The sequence below is a fragment of the Nomascus leucogenys genome, chromosome 19, assembly GCF_006542625.1.
Source record: "Nomascus leucogenys isolate Asia chromosome 19, Asia_NLE_v1, whole genome shotgun sequence".
Taxonomy (NCBI): domain Eukaryota; kingdom Metazoa; phylum Chordata; class Mammalia; order Primates; family Hylobatidae; genus Nomascus; species Nomascus leucogenys.
The window spans coordinates 36235332-36253930 of NC_044399.1; the positions used below are offsets into that span (position 1 = coordinate 36235332).

At 39.7% G+C, this 18599-nt stretch overlaps 1 protein-coding gene across 3 annotated transcripts in view; it reads left to right on the top strand.

Moving 5' to 3' along the window:
• Positions 1-18599, top strand: part of BLMH (bleomycin hydrolase) — a 44952-nt gene that overhangs the window by 20027 nt on the left and 6326 nt on the right. For 2 of the 3 annotated variants that reach the window (XM_003277080.3, XM_012503558.2), the window contains 2 exons: positions 814-931; positions 5224-5293. In XM_003277080.3, coding sequence (XP_003277128.1) covers positions 814-931; positions 5224-5293 — 188 coding nt within the window. Of the gene's footprint in view, positions 1-813; positions 932-5223; positions 5294-18599 lie in introns of those variants that run through there. The other variant, XM_030799731.1, reaches the window with a different exon arrangement.

Consider the following 18599-nt stretch of genomic DNA (forward strand, 5'->3'; position numbering starts at 1 on the left):
TGCTATGTTACTTTGGTAACTTTGTATTTTGTCTTTGTGACAAGTGGGACTAATTTGCATGCATACTTTAAAGCATTCCTCCTGGTCATTTATGACAATGAAGGTTAATTTGTAAACTAAATCATATAGGATTCCTTGACTGTTCACCATTCTCCATTTTAGGGTTACTTATAAATAGTTGTTACTTGTAGGAAGTTGAGTAAATATCTTGATAGAGAAATCTGCTAAAAAGAGAATGAGGTTTAAAAAATTTTTGAAAACAGGTACATGCAACTTCCAAGTGTGTCTCTCACACTAACTAGAACATGCAGGGGCCTGTCTCACATGTATTTTGCCTTTTGTTTCTTTGTATTTAACAATGTGAGTGTAGTGCTTATGCAAAAATATTCCCCAATATTTTGGGCATTATTTATTTAAATTTTAATCAGCAATGATTTAAATGAATTCAGAAACTGGTTGGTTCCACCACCTCAAAAGAGATCAGTTTTCTAAGAAGTTACTTCAAATTTTTCATTATTTTTTAAAGTTTTCTTGCCTAAATGACAGTGTAAACTTGTCAGCTTCTGATGTGGAGAATTTATGTTTAATCATCTCCTTTTTTTCCTGCATACTCTTGTGACACATAGAGAATGGACTCCCACTAAGAGACTAAGTTCTTCATGTTCCGTATTCTTTCTGAAGAGCTACAGCTAGAGCCTTATTTATTTGGAGCTGTTGAGCGCCTTCAGTTTCTTCTGAATTCCTTTTACAACCAAAAGCCAGTTTTCCCCAGGATCGTACTCCCTTTATTTTGTACTATCATTCTTTTTACAGCTATGACCATGAGTTAGTGTTTGGTGTCTCCTTGAAGAACATGAATAAAGCGGAAAGGCTGACTTTTGGTGAGTCACTTATGACCCACGCCATGACCTTCACTGCTGTCTCAGAGAAGGTATGACCCTCAGCATGCCTGCTGGAGTGTTTGCACAGATGGATCTACATTCTCCTGCAGACTGTTTACCCAACAAAGCTTCATTCATAGTGTATATGATTTCTGTTAAAAGTTAGTTTCCAAGTAAGACATTGTACCTGCGTCCCTTGGGGCTTGGCTGCGTGCTTAGAGGTAATATAAAAATAGGAACTTTCTATGAGGAGAATTCGGGTCAGCAGGGAGCGACCAAGTAACTGTTTCTGTAACTTTGGAAGGTCATGGTTTGAAGAGAAGTCAGCAAGGGAACTTGAGAGAAGATAACTTCTACTTTATAAGGAACCAAAATGTGCCCTGAAAGTGTTCATATCTTGATGACCTATGTTCAGATTTCCCTTCATTTGTCATTCAGATTCTTCTGCAGTAAAATGTCAATAACAGTAATTTGTGGACTCCATACCCATTTCTAGTCATATGCAGAGCTTCAAGAAATTAGATGTAAAGTATTTTGAGTTTCCTGTGAAATAGTGTGTATAGTAATGCCACTTTTTCTAGGATACAGAGTTGGAAACAAATGAAATTTTATCTTTCACAAATAAACTCCTCACTTCCAGTCAGTAAAAATAGATATTTTCCCCTCTGTGCTCAGGGATCATCAGGAAGGAAGAACTTGAACTACTTTAATTCTTTATCACCACAAGCAAAAATATTCTTTCTAGCCTAATTCCTGGAAAGTCACAGAATAACTACCTTGTATAAATTGTTCTAGAAAGTCATTTTGGGTTTTTTTTTTTTTTTTTTTTTTTGAGACAGAGTCTCACTCTGTCATCCAGGCAGGAGTGCTGTAATGTGATCTCAGCTCGCTGCAACCTCCACCTCTCGGGCTCAAAAGATTCTCCTGCCTCAGCCTTGCAAGTAGCTGGGATTACAGGCGCCCGCCACCACACCCAGCTGATTTTTTGTATTTTTAGTAGAAATGGGGTTTTGCCATGTTGGCCAGGCTGGTCTCGAACTCCTGACCTCAGATGATCTGCCCACCTTGGCTTCCCAAAGTGCTGGGATCACAGGCGTGAGCCACCGCACCCGGCTAGAAAATAGTTTGATAGAGAATTGTTTTTGCTCTCCTATGCACCAGATTTATGCTCTTTAAAATATTTAGAAATAGCATATCATTGTGCCACATTTTCCTAACTAGCCTATCTAAAAGTCCTGATTTGCTTTTTATACTCTATGCAGAATTGTGAGTGGGATGGAGTTTTCTCTCTGTACCTTTTTCTCACCTCTTCCAACTACTTCACTTGAAGGGTTCCCTTTCAACCCCACAGCATCTAAGATCCCTGTGCTCTCTCCGTATTCAAAACTTGGTCTTAAAGGTTTAATTACATTCCTGCAAATTATAAGGCTAGTGCTTTAAGTAGTAAAACTCTGAGGTATTCTCAGTTTTATATGAGATCAAACACAGTATGGTGTAAAGGTGCCCTGAACTTAATAGGCAGTCTTAATGCTGATATTCCTGATCCTCATGTAGTTTTCATAAATAAATGTAAAGGTTGAGGTCTTGTAAACCAGCGAGCTGTTTTCCTCATTATTCCATTCGTTGATAATCTCAGCTCTGTAGTTAGCGAGACTCCTACACCAAGAAACAGGTTTTTAGGGTTACCCAGGAGAATGTGTGGAGTATAATTTGCATTACTTATGTAGATCAGGAAAAGCCATTTTAAAACAGCAAAAGATGATTTAAAAGTGTTATCACCCCAATTTAACAAGATTCTCACATTTGAATTATAAACAAAACATAAAGTTAGGTTATAAAAGGTATTTTAGACCGGGTGCAGTGACTCACACCTGTAATCCCAGCACTTTGGGAGGCCGAGGCGGGAGGATCACCTGAGGTCAGGAGTTCAAGACCAGCCTGGCCGACATGGTGAGACCCTGTCTCTACTAAAAATACAAAAATTAGCTGGGCATGGTGGCGTGCACCTGTAATTCCAGCTACTCTGGAGGCTGAGGCAGGAGAATCCTTTGAACCCAGGAAGTGGAGGTTGCAGTGAGATAAGATTGCACCACTGCACTCCAGCCTGGGTGACAGAGCAAGACTGTCTCAAAAATAAATAAATAAATAAATAAATAAAATACATGAAAAGGTTTTTCAAATAAGGGTGCTTTATAACTAAACTAAAGTTCTGTAAATAAATTTTTAAACTATATAGAGTTTTTTTTTTTCTTTTTTTTTTTTTTTTTTTTTTTTTTGAGACTGAGTCTTGCTCTGTTGCCCAGGCTGGAGTGCAGTGGCACAATCTCAGCTCACTGCAACCTCCGCCTCCTGGGTTCAAGCTATTCTCCTGCCTCAGCCTCCTGAGTACAGGCGTGCACCATCAGGCCTGGCTAATTTTTTTTTTTATTTTATTTGTATTTTTAGTAGAGACAGGGTTTCACCATGTTGGCCAGGCTGGTCTTGAACTCCTGACCTCAAGCATCCACCTGCCTCGGCCTCCCAAAGTGCTGGGATTACAGGCGTGAGCCACTGTGCCCAGCCGAGAGTTTGGTGGGTTTTTTTGTTTTTGTTTTTTTTTTTTTTAACAAAAACTTGTAATTTCCAAGAGAAATTCAGCTTTTTATCATTTCTGTCTCTATTATAGAATATTCCTATTTTTCAGAAATAAAAATAATGAATACCACTGTCATTTTCTTGGGAACTTCCATTCTTTGATTAGCATGGTTTATTTCCTTAGGAAAATGGAGCTACCTTACATGCTAATAGTATAAAGCAGAATTTATATTATTATAACTGGAATTTTATATTGAACATTTTCTCTTCATTCCACTAGAGTTTTCGATCCCAAAAACGAGTTTGAACTACACTTGAGTAATAGTACAGAGGTAAATGCATACTCGTGGTTATATTTCCACAATTTTTTTTCTTTTGTTGCTGATATCATGGAATCCCTATAAGGGAGTTCCAGATATTAATCATTTTGTAATTTTAGGTGACCCAGAGAACAATTTGATCTAGGTCACTCCAGGAATTCATTGGCAAAGGGGAAAACATAGGAAACATTTTCAGACTTAGAGTAACAAGTAACTGTATCACTTTAGGTGGCATCGATTCTAACAGTGATATTTAAAAGGAAAGGAAAGTTGGACTACAGTGGGAGGAATAGAAAGCCAAAACAGACATATAATATGCCAGCTGCAGAATGTATAGTATATAACGATATGGTTTTAAAGGATTTGGGGGCAAAGAGTAAGGATTAGTACAGGTTAAGGGTGTTTGAAACTTGTGAGTTTGTTGGCGCTATTTGTGAAACAGAAAATTACTGAGATCCAAGAAAACTGCCAAGAGTGGAGTGTTTGGGTTAGCAGAGCCAAAGAGAACCAAATCCCATATAGATGAGACTCATCATATAGTTATTTGCAAGTGGGAGTTGACAGATGAAATCATTAGGCGATAATACAGGGGTCAGTGCTCTTCTCATGCTACAAAGATTTAAGTTGCTTTGACATCAGTAAATGTCCTGGGTAAACATGAAAGAGAAAAGTCTTTTCCCAAATGGAGCCTTCCTCTTGTTCCTCTCTGTGTCACTGTAGTAAAGGCTGTAAATGAAGGTTATCATGATGAGTATCACTGTCCCTTTAAGAAGACAAAAATTGAGCTTATTTTAATAATGAAGATGGAGGAAGGAGAACACTAGAAGTGCCTGGCTTTTGTTTATGAAAATGGTCTTTTTACTTTTGCTTTGCCATTCAGTCTCTTCTTTGAAATTCAATATTTGTGTAACTGGATCAGTAAAAGAATGCATTTGGAGAGTATCATTATTTGGTTTCCCCAGGTAGAAAATCAGGCAGTATGATGAGTTTGTTTTGTTTTGTGTAAAAAAGACTCTGACCAAGTTTTAGAATTATTCCTAAAATAAAGTAGGATGCATTTGCTTTAATCAATATCGACTGATTAAAAGCAAGAATCCCCAGCTTCAAATGTTTACTGCTTTTAGTAGGTTAATATAGTTTTTCTTAGTCAAGTAGCATTTTTACATGCCTATTTTATGTATACAATACAATAGAAAGGATGAAATAGTATTTATTGCTTTGTTAGTTTATTATGTTTTTGCCCCAAGACATTCAAATTCCATTTCTACTGGAGTATCCCTTTAGTGATCATAGGAAATATATAGCCCTGACCAAGTACTGTTGAGAGCAGGCTGCCTGTATAGAGCAGGCTGTTTCTTTCAAGTGGCTACAGAAGAGCTAAAATTATGTGACACCTCAGCAGGGAGAATCTGGCTTCAGACTACTCACCATCATCCACTTTTTTGCAGGATGATCAGGATGGTGCTTTCACAAAATGGAGAGTGGAGAATTCATGGGGTGAAGACCATGGCCACAAAGGTGAGCTCAGTTTGGTAATACTAACTCCAGGTGACTGGACCTGCTCTACTCTGCCTCTCTGGGTGTCAAGCTGCTCTAGTGTGGAGGATTTCTCAGTAATTGGCTCCACTGACTAGACTTCTACAGAGAAATCTGAGGATCTGATTTGCCCCCAGGATTCTCCTGACCATTATGGCATGCCTGAACTCCCAGGTTGACTCTGAGACTGCGATGTGCTGCATTTGTTGCAAACTGTGTTGACCCCTCACCTCTTTGTAGACTGCTTGGCTAGTGAGGAGGTTGAGTACCCTTGCCAGGACACTTGCTATATGGCAATTGATGCATTTTCTTTTCTTTTCTTTTTTTTTTTTTTTTTGAGACACAGTCTCGCTCTGTCGCCCAGGCTGGAGTGCAGTGGCGTAATCTCGGCTCACTGCAAGCTCTGCCTCCCGGGTTCATGCCATTCTCCTGCCTCAGCCTCCCGAGTAGCTGGGGCTGCAGGCGCCCGCCACCACTCCCAGCTGATTTTGTATTTTTAGTAGAGACGGGGTTTCACCATGTTAGCCAGGATGGTCTCGATCTCCTGACCTCGTGATCCGCCCGCCTCGGCCTCCCAAAGTGCTGGGATTACAGGCGTGAGCCACCACGCCCAGCCTGGATGTATTTTCATCTACTACATCAGTACTCTAGAAAGTCAGAAGCCTTCTGTTTGGGAGAATGGGACTGGCAAGAAGCTTTCTTTAGGCATTTATTAGAGACTCCTTCGAAGAAGTTACCATACCTAAAGTGGAAATGAACACTTTGCTTACCACTTAGAACTTCTTTATACTGAGAAATCAAAACCTAGGGAGAAGTCATAACTTACACTAAGTAGACTAAACAAAATAACACAGGTAATATATGAGTTGTAGAAAAATTTTAAAATATAGATAAAAAGTCTCTAATAATCCAACCACCTAGAGATCACTGTTGATTAACAGTTTAGGGTATATTATTGTAAAATTTTGAGACCACATTTTTAAAGACTGTCTTTAGTGATAGCTTTTGAAAGAGATTTTACACTTTAATTTTTAGGGTTCCAAACCAAAAGTGGCGATCACCATGGCATATGTGTACATGTGAGCATGTAGATGCATGTGTGCTGGGGGCATTTTGTAGCCAGCTCTTTCCCAGAGTCCCTTTTTATTTTAGCTAATGGATTCTGGCTAGGAAAAACATTAACCACAGCTTAGTAGACTAGTTAGAAGACTGAGAAGAACCAGGTAGGGAAGCCAGAGAAGTGACATTCAGAGATATTTGGAAACAAACTTGAGTATACATTTTACCCAACAGGAATTAGCCAGACATTTTATTTTTAAAAAAAGAAAGAAAAAGAGATTTTAGCAACTCTTTGTTGTTGCCCCTCTCTGTGTTTAGAATAGTGATTTTCCAGCTGTGTTCCTCACAGCCCTAGGATTTCCAAGGGTAAAAGGTAGAGGAGGGGGTGTGGAGGTTTGGATGTGAGCATATGGGACTTCCATAGCTCGTATTTGAAAATTGCTGTTTTAGAAGAGCCTGTTGAGCTGAGTTTTGAACTTGACAGCACTTTAGTATGCTGATTGGGCAGCACAGGCTTGTATATGATAGCCAGAATCTGAAGACCATTTATTTGTCATTCGAGGGCTTTTCATCTCCCTATGAGAATAATCACTGGTGGATTTTGGCTGACTGTCCCTGGAATCTGCTGTGAAACTCAGCAGCCCAGTGTTTATATGTAAACAAATACAAGTGCTGTTACTGCATTTCTCTTCATCATCGGATAGTTACATGTCTACCTTCTGTCATTTCTATAATTGTTCTGTGATTTCAGGGGTGCCTATTAAGTTAACTACTACGAATTAGTATACAACATTTTAAAATTGGTGGTTTCTTGTAAGGTGAATTTTATTTTAAGACAGATACACATTAGGGTCAAGTAGAGAAGGGTTTAAGCCTCAGCAAAGTTAGCAGAGTAAAAATAACTCACAATTTAGTTATATCTGTAAGTTGGTGATAGTTAAGAGATGGATACTTGTCTTAAATTTGAAAGATTTGATTATTTCTAGCAAACATAAGATACTGAGTTAAAGTTTTCCTGTTGCTTCCAATGAACCCCGTGCAGCTTCTGTTTCATTTCTGGTCTAATTTGGTTCCTGTAATTGGATTTGTTATCATAAGGTTAGCACCTAGGAAAAGAACTAAAGTTATATTTATTTAGATGAGCCCGGATCCGTCAGCTTGCTGCGATATTTTTCCATCTGTAATAGTGAGTTCGAAGATAGTAGTGTTATCTGGTTAAGAGAGGATAAACACTTGTAAAATCAGGAAAATGTGTTTTATGTAGTGTGAGTTAATGTCTTTATTATTTTGAACCTAAATACTTAAAGATAATTTTAGGTCACTTTACTGTATATAATTTTTCCATTTAGCTTTACCTCTTTACTGTTTTTACTCAATAAAAGTTTTGCTTCTGCTAACTTACTCATTTCATTATTATGCTGAGAGAACTGTAAAATATGGGATCTTGCTATCCCTGTAACTCTCCTGTAATCCTTCTTAGTGAAATCTGCAGCTATCTAGTAAAGATTAACTTTTTTGTTGTTCTCAAATAACTGAAATGCCTGTGATTATACACAGCAAAGCATTTCAGTAGAGAGCCAAAAGTTAAGAAATAGAACTGAAGTGGGGGTAGGGAGTCGTTCATTCAAGCCAAAATAAATTATTCTCATGTATTTCTTGGTAATGTTCTTTCTAACTTAACAGGAAAGAAGGAAAGAAAACATGATCTAATTTAATTGGCACACTTGGCCTGACCTTAGGAGAGCGCATAGTATGTTATTATGTTGGCAATATGTGTTTACCCCAGCAGGGCCTTCTTGTCTGTCATCCTAGTGGACATTGGCTGGCAGGTCTGAGGCAGGACCTCTGTTTATGCTCTCTTAGGAGACATGACAACCTTAAGAAGCATTGCTGGGATTTTGTTTCTGTGGATAACATTGTTAACAGTTTGTTGCTATTCTCTTTGGGATTTCTGACTGTTAAGATTGATGTTTCTGAAAAAGCAGTGTTGATAATACATGCTGGAGATAAACAGAGCAAAGATACCTGGGCAAGCTGCCTTTCCCCTTTGCCCAGCCCTGGCTTTGGTTCTCCCCATTGGTCATGTTCATGGCCCTTCTGCCCAGAAACTGTTTTGTAACACATAACCTGACTATTGCATAAAATGGACAGAAGGTTTCTTCTGAGCAGGAGGACATAAAAGGAGAAATTAGTTTTTGCCTTACTGTACCAGTTGGATTACTTCAAGTTGATGAATTCTAGTATTCATAGTCAGTTGTACTGAAAATTGGATGCATATCTAACATGTAATACCAACCTGGGTTTCTTTTCTCCCCTGCTTCTTAAAATACTTGACTATCCATTTTGTACCTTGTTAATGGATCATATCAGAAATGAATTTCACAATTAGGTGAGGGAACGACTTTGGGATTTGATATATCTTTCATTTTGAAAAGTTGATAAAAATATTTTATAAAATATTTAAGAATTTAAAATCAAGGAAGTCACCTTTGATTCCTCTCATTATTAGTCAGAAATTCATCTGAGAAGAGCTTAATCTTTAAGCCAAAGTGACCTGCAGATCCCCTAGCTAGTAAATGATAGAGCCGGAATTATAACCCAGTTGGCCGGACACCAGAGCCAGTTTTCTTAACCACTAAACTGTGCTTTCTCTCACCTTCCCTGTTCTAGTAGCATGTCATCCACTCAAGAAATAACAGGTCAGTTCATGGTCATTGGTGACCAGAAACAGTGGATGAAGGGATATAAAACTGTATGAAGGGCCTGGAGATGTTATGTAAATGTCTGATGTTGGGAGAAAAGGCCCCTAGAGCATCATTTGTGGCTGGGAATCTGAGTAGAGAGTGGAGATTGGGGCATTCTGTGAGGGTTTGTCACATGTTAGCACATTGTGACTTATGCAGCCACCCAAAATTTCCCTGAATTTTGTCCATGCTGCTTTATAATAAGGTTATTTAGTTTTTGTTTTGTTTTGTTTTTGTTTTTTTGAGACGGAGTCTCGCTCTGTCGCCTAGGCTGGAGTGCAGTGGTGCAATCTCAGCTCACTACAAGCTCTGCCTCCCAGATTCAAGTCATTCTCCTGCCTCAGCCTCCCAAGTAGCTGGGACTACAGGTGCTCCCCACCACACCCGGCTAATTTTTTGTATTTTTTAGTAGAGACAGAGTTTCACCGTGTTAGCCAGGATGGTCTCGATCTCCTGACCTTGTGATCCTCCCACCTCGGCCTCCCAAAGTGCTGGGTTACAGGCGTGAGCCACCGTGCCCGGCCAAGGTTACTTAGTTCTTAACTTTTTATCTTGGACAATTTTAAACATATATAAAGTAAACAGGATTGTATTAAAGAACCCTGCATATGCCTGTCACCCACCTTCAGTAGTTATCAATATTCTGTCATGCAAATAATAGTGTATTTGATAGTCAATAAATTAAATTCCTAGATGGTCTTTCTAATGAACCAGTCTTACTATGAAACTTTACTTCTTTGTGATTGGTTCACTTAGTTATGAGATTGTATTCTATTTCTAGAGCCTGACACAGCAGAACTCTAAATGTGGAATTATCATAATATAGTTCTTAATGCTTATTTGGTCCAGTTTCTCAATATGATAAGTAACAACTTTTAAGTGAAGATATGGAGGATATTTTCTAATTCTGCAATGTTCACTGAAGGAAAATACTTACCTTTTAAAAATTTTGTCTTTCCTGATTTTCATTTTGAACCAAGGTGAGTTTTTCCATTTTTCACATTACTTTTGTTCCTTTCAGATACATGAACATTTGAAATTGTTTTTAATGCACATTTTTAATCTTTTCTTACAAATGAGCCTCTCTGCTCCTGATTTCTTTCATTTTAGTAAAATTTTCAGACTTCCTTCTAGAAAGGAGCCTCTAAATGGTTTCAGTTAAAGAGACTTTGGCATGTTAGAGATTAGAAAGAAACATGTTATCAATTCAGACTATATGTAGATTTCTGCTGCTTCCTAAAAACCAACATTATGACCTTTGTCTCACCAGCCAAACTGCCACAAGTGATTTTGGAGATGGTGTATTCAAAGCTAGGCACAAAAATCAACATATTCTTCATATAATGCTATGTTGTAGAACCAGGTGAATTGTGGAGAGACAGTTACTAATAATTAATTCTTGATTTTAGATGCTGGGCAGTAATTTAGCTTATTGTAGTGTCACATTTCTATGTCAATAACATGGACAATTTGTTTCTTTTTTTTTTATTGTTACACTTTAAGTTTTAGGGTACATGTGTACAATATGCAGGTTTGTTACATATGTATCCATGTGCCATGTTGGTGTGTTGCACCCATTAACTCGTCATTTAGCGTTAGGTATATCTCCTAATGCTGTCCCTCCCCCCTCCCCCCACCCCACAACAGTCCCCGGAGTGCAATGGCAACAAAAGCCAAAATTGACAAATGGGATCTAATTAAACTAAAGAGCTTCTGCACAGCAAAAGAAACTACCATCAGAGTGAACAGGCAACCTACAAAATGGGAGAAAATTTTCGCAACCTACTCATCTGACAAAGGGCTAATATCCAGAATCTACAATGAACTCAAACAAATTTACAAGAAAAAAACAACCCCATCAAAAAGTGGGCGAAGGACATGAACAGACACTTCTCAAAAGAAGACATTTATGCAGCCCAAAAACACATGAAAAAATGCTCATCATCACTGGCCATCAGAGAAATGCAAATCAAAACCACAATGAGATACCATCTCACACCAGTTAGAATGGCCATCATTAAAAAGTCAGGAAACAACAGGTGCTGGAGAGGATGTGGAGAAATAGGAACACTTTTACACTGTTGGTGGGACTGTAAACTTAGTTCAACCATTGTGGAAGTCAGTGTGATAATTCCTCAGGGATCTAGAACTAGAAATACCATTTGACCCAGCCATCCCATTACTGGGTATATACCCAAAGGACTATAAATCATGCTGCTATAAAGACACATGCACACGTATGTTTATTGCGGCACTATTCACAATAGCAAAGACTTGGAACCAACCCAAATGTCCAACAATGATAGACTGGATTAAGAAAACGTGGCACATAAACACCATGGAATACTATGCAGCCATAAAAAATGATGAGTTCATGTCCTTTGTAGGGACATGGATGAAACTGGAAACCATCATTCTCAGTAAACTATCGCAAGGACAAAAAACCAAACACCGCATGTTCTCACTCATAGGTGGGAATTGAACAATGAGAACACATGGACACAGGAAGGGGGACAATTTGTTTCTTTATGAGCTCCTACAGTTTGTATGTAGCCATCAAATGAAATAATGTATGCAAGCATTTTTCAAACTGTATATTGTTATATAAATCTAAGGAGTTATGAACAGCCCATATTTCTGTTGGAGGTACTCAGGACATAAAGCTACAGGGCATCTTGCTTCGTGAGAATTCAAAGTTCGCTAATGTATTTGTATTTATTTCTCCTCATGACTTCAGAGTAGAGTAACTCAGGATGTGAACATGGGTGATTATACCCAGGTTTCATGTGAAGAAACTAAAACTTACTGACAGTTGTGTCTTGTTTGGGTTGCACAGAATCAGAGATAGAATTGGAATTCAAATCTCTTAATTTGACACAGACAGCTTCCCTAAAAGTATATATTACTTACAAAAGACAATCAGTTGTTTGCAGGTCTGTTTGAGGTTCAGTTCTGGATCTCTAGTACAATAATGGAAACTATAGGCAATGTTGGGCCAGACTTGCTGAAACAAGAGTGAATTGTAGAACTTAAAAGCACAGGTTTCTGATTTCCAAGAAAGGGGCAAGATGCAAATTTGTTTTGTCACCTCAGAGGGTTTCATGTCTCTCCAGGCTTGAGAAAAGTGCTGCTACCATTAAATCTGTATTCTGGGTTCTTTGATAAGGGCTTTTTGTTGCCGTTGTTGTTGTTGTTGTGAAGGAGTCTTGCTCTGTCTACCCAGGCTGGGGCGCAGTGGTGCGGTCTCGGCTCACTGCAACCTCTGCCTCCCAGGTTCAAGCGATTCTCGCGTCTCAGCCTCCTGAGTAGCTGGGATCACAGGTGCCTGCCACCATGCCCAGCTAATTTTTTTTTTTTTTTTTGTATTTTTAGTAGAGACGGTGTTTCACCTGTTGGCCAGGCCGGTCTCGAACTCCAGACCTCAAGTGATCTGCCCACCTCAGCCTCCCAAAGTGCTAGGGTTACAGGTGTGAGCCATCACGCCCGGCTCTCAGAAGGGCTTTTCACCATCCATCTTTATTAACCAAAAAGCCTGCATGACTTTGGCTGAGAAACAGTGCATGTAGATGGAATAGAGGAAGCATGTACTCTCCAGTTCACTGGTGTCACTGGTGCTTCCCGATCAAAGTGTGTGACTCAGAGAGGGCTATCATTATGTGGGCAAGGACAGACTATGTGACAGAGCTCCTAACCTGCAATGAGGCATCTGCTTCAGGGAGAAATCTCATACGGAATGTAGAGTTTTGTGTATAGATGTGTTTTTACCTGTAGATAGGATCTGTAATTTTCACCAGATTGTCTCCAAGGTGTTTGCACTGGTTTAAGAAGGATGGAGGTTAAGCACAGAATCTGGAGCCAGACTGCCTGGGTATGCATCCTGGCTAACCCACCTATTGGCTGTGTAACACTGGTCATTGGCATTTAACCTGTCTGAGCCTCAGCTTTCTCATCTGTAAAATAGGGTTAATAATGTGGACCTATCTCATAGGGTTGTTGTGAGAACCATGCCAGGCGCATAAGAAGTGCTTAGAAATATTAGCTCCCATTGCTACTGTTGTTAATGTTATCTATAGACCGAGGGCAAGAGAACAAGAACACGAAGCTCCCTAACTTTTCCCTTCTAGAGGAGGGCATTTAACTTGCCCCATGGTTCCAGTTTCAGATCTCTAAAAATTCAGTGCACTAGTGTGATCATTATGCTACATGACCAGTGTAGTGGGCAGATGACCCATAGTGTGGGCTTAGTGTCGTGAGAGAAAGCAGTGGAGGTGAATAAACTTAGTGCTGAGGAAAAACCATTAGCAGTAGCATCAACTCACATTTATTGATGGGATGCAAGGAACCGTGCATAGGCCATGGTGGAATGAATGTCTCTGACCCTCAGAGGAATTTATACTTATTCACCTGTGACACAGGAAAGGGACTTGAAGAGGGCTGTGATGTGACAGAAGTGGCATTCATGGTGTGCTCCTCAGACTGTAAGATAAAGGATAAATAGACCGAGAAAAGCAGAGAAGGGATGATTTTTTTCCAAGAAGGCAGTTAACAGAAGAAGAACTAGGGAGTACCTCCCCTCAGTGGGGAGACAATAGGAAGACATGGAAGCTGAGGTGATTGAAAAGGGTGAGGGGTTGGAGAGAGCGCCTTGGAAGCCCAGGACTAGAGGGTGTCAGGAAGAACATGGTGGTAAATAGTGGAACAGCAGAGCAGACAGAAAATAGGTCAAGGAGAAAGGCTGTTGGGTTGGACTTAGGGTAGTTTCTGGAAACTTTAGGAGGGGTCAGGGTGCAAGCCCAGCTGTCCTATTATGCTCCATCAGCAGCATGTCCGTACTTCGTTCCTTCAAAGGCTACGTACAGTGGGGTTGCAAGGAATTGAAGCTGGGACAATTAAGGCTGTAAATCTTGGCCCCATATGGCGTTTGTAACCTGTTGTAAGAACAAATATGTAAAACAAACACAAGAATAAGCACAGAGTCACACACGGGATAAACTGCAAGGGAGCTGGTCAGTCACTGGAACTGTGAGGCCTCCTTAGGGATTCTTCAAGGGTGACCCTCTTTAGGGAGGATGTTGGGGCTGTAGCTTTTTTTCTGAAAAGGGAGAGGGAGGCCAGCCAGAGAAATGGTGGCTGAGAAGTGCAGCTCTTGACATTTGGAGCATGTGTTGAACAGGTCAGAGGAGTGAAGCCAAGGAATAATGTGGCTTGCCATTCACAGAGCTTTTGAGGAATGACCGACAAGCAGACTTTGTCTGAAACAAATAGGAGTTGCGATAGTTTGGGGTGAGAGAAAAGTCATTGAGTTTCAGTGGGAAAACAAGACCCTTGGATGGCATCTAAATTTGTGCCTTCCTCTCCGGGTTCACCCTTACAGATCCTGGATAGCTGTGTGTGCCCTCAGGGCTGCCTAGCTTGTGCTCATTGGTCTAGAGAAAGAAGTCAACCGGGAGGTGAACAGGCTTCTTCTGGGCTCCTTAGTAGAGGGGCACTTCTCGGGCTGTGGACACTTCTGCTGACTGAACTTTGTGGTGGTTTAATGGTTTAAAAAACACAAACCACAAGCCAAAACAACCCCTTTTCTCTACCACATTTTCCACCCTGCATTTTTCCTAGTATATTTACTAGGGAAATGGTACCTTCTAACGTTTGTTTCTGAAAGAGGCCGCAAGTAATATCCGGCTATAAGAGTATCTCTTCTTTTATCAGCAAATGGTTTATGAATGTAAATGTGTCCTCACCACATAGCCAGACTTTTATGTTTCCTCTGGAGGAAAAAGAAGCCTCTTCTGAGATCACCGTTTCAAATGGCAGTCATGATTATAAGGGGTGGTTTTGGTTCCCTTCCTCTGGCTTTTTTTTTTTTTTAAACATCCAACCCATCCTGTTACCTATCTTTCTAAATACATGCACTTAGAACGCATGGTGTCTCTTTGATTTAAACAGACAAAATAGCGAGCCAAACATGGTAGTATGCACCTATAGTCTTAGCTACCCAGGGGGCCGAGGCAGGAGGATCATTTGGGCTCAGGAGTTCAAGTCCAGCCTGGGCAACATAGTGAGACTCTGTCTCTAAAAAATAAATAAATAAAAGATACAAAATACGTTATAAATGGACCCAACAAAATAGGGTTCCTGTTTGTTGATATGGGGTTTTTAAGCAGATGGAGTTCGTTTCAAAGTTAGGTACCTGAGCTAGACTAAATGCTATCTGTTGCTGAAGCCATAACTACCTCCCAAGTCTCTTTCCCCACAGAGTGCTCAGCTGGAGGAAGCTGAGCCCTATGGGAAAGATGGAATTTGAATTTAAGACCTGGGTTTGATGTTGGCTTTACTTACTGCCCTCTTTCCTCACAGCATTGTTGTGAGGATAAAAATCAAAACAAGGATAGTGACGTGAAATTGCATTGTGAAGTGTAAGCTCCTCACAGGGTTTTGGGGGTCTATATGTGTGCATTTTTTTGTTTTGTTTTCTGAAGTGTAATTCTTTTAATAGATAATGAAATTACATTGTTCCAAAATCAAAATATAAAAAGGTATATGAAAAAGAATTTTGTTTCCATCTCTGTCACTCTTCATTTTCCTGCCTCTCTCTTAGGTTATTATTTCTATTTCTGGTATGTCTTTCCTTATTTTTTTTCGTATAAATATACACATATGTAAGTATATTATTGCCTCCTTTTCTTACACTAGTGGTAGCACACTAGGTCGCCTGCTCTGCATCTCGTCCTCACTTCACTTACGGCGTATCCTGGGGACATTTCCTTATCAGTACATCAGTACAGCTTCATTATCTTCCATTGTCTGGATCTACCACAGTTTATTTAACCATTTCCTTTACTAATGGGACTTGGGTTGTTCCAGTCTTTTGCTATTACAAACAGTACTGCAGTGGGTTACTATATATATATGTACAGTGCTTAGAATAGTGCCTGCCACATAGTAAGTGCCGAATAAATATTAGCTTTGTTGCACATAAATTCATATTATATGCATGTAAGTACTGTGTATCTGTAGGATGAAGTCCCAGAAATGACACTGCTTAATGAAGAGGGTAAATGCATCTGTAATTTTTCTAGATACTGAAAAGGACAGATCCAACATCTCTGGACACCATTCCATAGGCATTGTGTCATTTTGCACATTTGTAACATACCCTGTACAAATTCAACGAGGTATTGGGTCGTGCTTCACCCAGTGGATACCTAACAGAAGCGGCTGACAAATTGTCACTACTTAATTATCTGTTGAAATTATCTGTGTTCATAGTTGGGGACTATGCCAAGGCCTTAGTGAGTAATGGAGTTTTTCATTGAGAGTCTTGTTTCTGATGTTTTTTTATCACTTATCCTTCTTTTTTCTTGTTTTTTTTTTTTCATTATAATAGCAGAAAAATGTTTATAAGCGTAACACCAGTTAAAAACCAAAAGAAAAAGATTGATAAATTTGACTTAATAAAAACAAAAAGTGGGCCGGGCACGATGGCTTACGCCTGTAATCCCAGCACTTTGGGAGGCCGAGGTGGGTAGATCACCTGAGGTCAGGAGTTCGAGACCATCCTGGCCAAAGTGGCGAAACCCCGTCTCCACTAAAAATACGAAAAATTAGCCAGGGGTGGTGGTGGGCATCTGTATTCCCAGCTACTCAGGAGGCTGAGGCAGGAGAATCACCTGAACCCGGGAGGCAGAGGTTGCAGTGAGCTGAGATCACACCACTGCACTCCAGCCTGAGCTACAGAGCAAGACTCTGCCTCAAAACAACAATAAAAATTGTTAGTAGGCTAGAAAATGTAAACTAAATTAGAAGGCCAGTTACATAATAGGAAAAAAATGTTTGCAACCAGTATAAAATATAGAGTGTACTGTAACTGATCACTATGAAAAAGAAAAAAGCTCCAATTTAAAATGTGCAGAGGGCTAGGTTTAGTGGCTCACCCCTGTAACCCCAGAGGTTTGGGAGGCCAAAACAGGAGGATTGCTTGAGCCCAGGAGCTCGAGACCAGCCTGGGCAACATCGCAAGACCCCATCTCTACAAAAATTGAAAAATTAAATGGGTGAGGAGGTGCACGTCTGTAGCCCTAGCTACTTGGGAGACTAAGGTGGGAGGATGCATGTCCCCAGGAGTTTGAGGCTGCAATGAGCTATGATTGTGTCAGTCAGCCTGGGTAACAGAGTGAGAGCTTGTCTCTCTTTTTTGAGACGGAGTCTCATTCTGTCGCCCAGGCTGGAGTCCAGTGGCGCAATCTTGGCTCACTGCAACCTCCGCCTGCCTGGTTCAAGCAATTCTCCTGCCTCAGCCTCCCGAGTGACTGGGACTACAGGCACGTGCCACCATGCCCAGCTAATTTTATGTATTTTTAGTAGAGATGGGTTTTACTGTGCTGGCCAGGCTGGTCTCGAACTCCTGACCTCGTGATCTGCCCGCCTCGGCCTCCCAAAGTGCTGGGATTACAGGCATGAGCCACCGTGCCTGGCGAGACCTTGTCTTTTAAAAAATGAACAGAGTTCTCAGACCGACACTTTACAAAAGAAAACTGTCAATAGCAAGCAAACACATAAAAGGAGAAAAGGCTCAAATTGGATCCAAGAAGAAAGTTAGTAATTATGTATACCAGATATTGATTAGGATATAAGGAAATTTCATACATTTATTTATTAATAAAATTAATAAGCATTGCTTAAGACAGGGATCTTTTCTGAAATGCATCATTAGGTGATTTTGTGATTGTGTGGACATGATGGAGTGTACTTACACAAACCTTGATGGTATAGCCCATTGCCCCTAAGCTACAAACCTGTACAGCATGTTACTGTACTGAGTACTCTAGGCAGTTGCTACACAGTGTTATTTGTGTATCTAAACATAGAAAAGGTACAGCAAAAATACCGTATTACAATCTTACAGAACCACTATCATATATGTGGTTCATTGTTGACCAGAATGTCATTACACAGTGCATTAATGTAGATGATTAAGGGTGTGCACAAAGATTTACTTACAGAAATATTTATAACAGTATTGTTTCTAAGCATGAAAAAATCCGGATTCCAACAATAGAGGACTGATTAAATGTGTTTTGATTTAATCATGTAGATTCAGTACTTAAAAATGATGATGTAGATAGATGTATTTCATTATCAATAAGGAAAGAGATTAATTGGAAAACAGTATGTGTATTACTTTGTAATACAAGACCACCATGTATGAGGTCTCATTTTTATGAAATTAAAGCATCTAGTACATGTAGAAACTTTATCAAGGATACATGTAAAATTTGACAGAGCTTGAACATGTGTCCCAACGTGGTGGGATTGTAGGCAGTTTAAAAATTAATATTTGTCTTCTCTTTCTCCTCCTTTCATGTTTCCAAAAATTTTTATGATGAGTTTGGGTAATTTTTAAGGAGTTAAAAAGCAGTGTAACATTTCAGAAATTTTGGAGAGAAAATCTATCCCATGGCATAAAATTTTCATTTTTTATTGCTTTT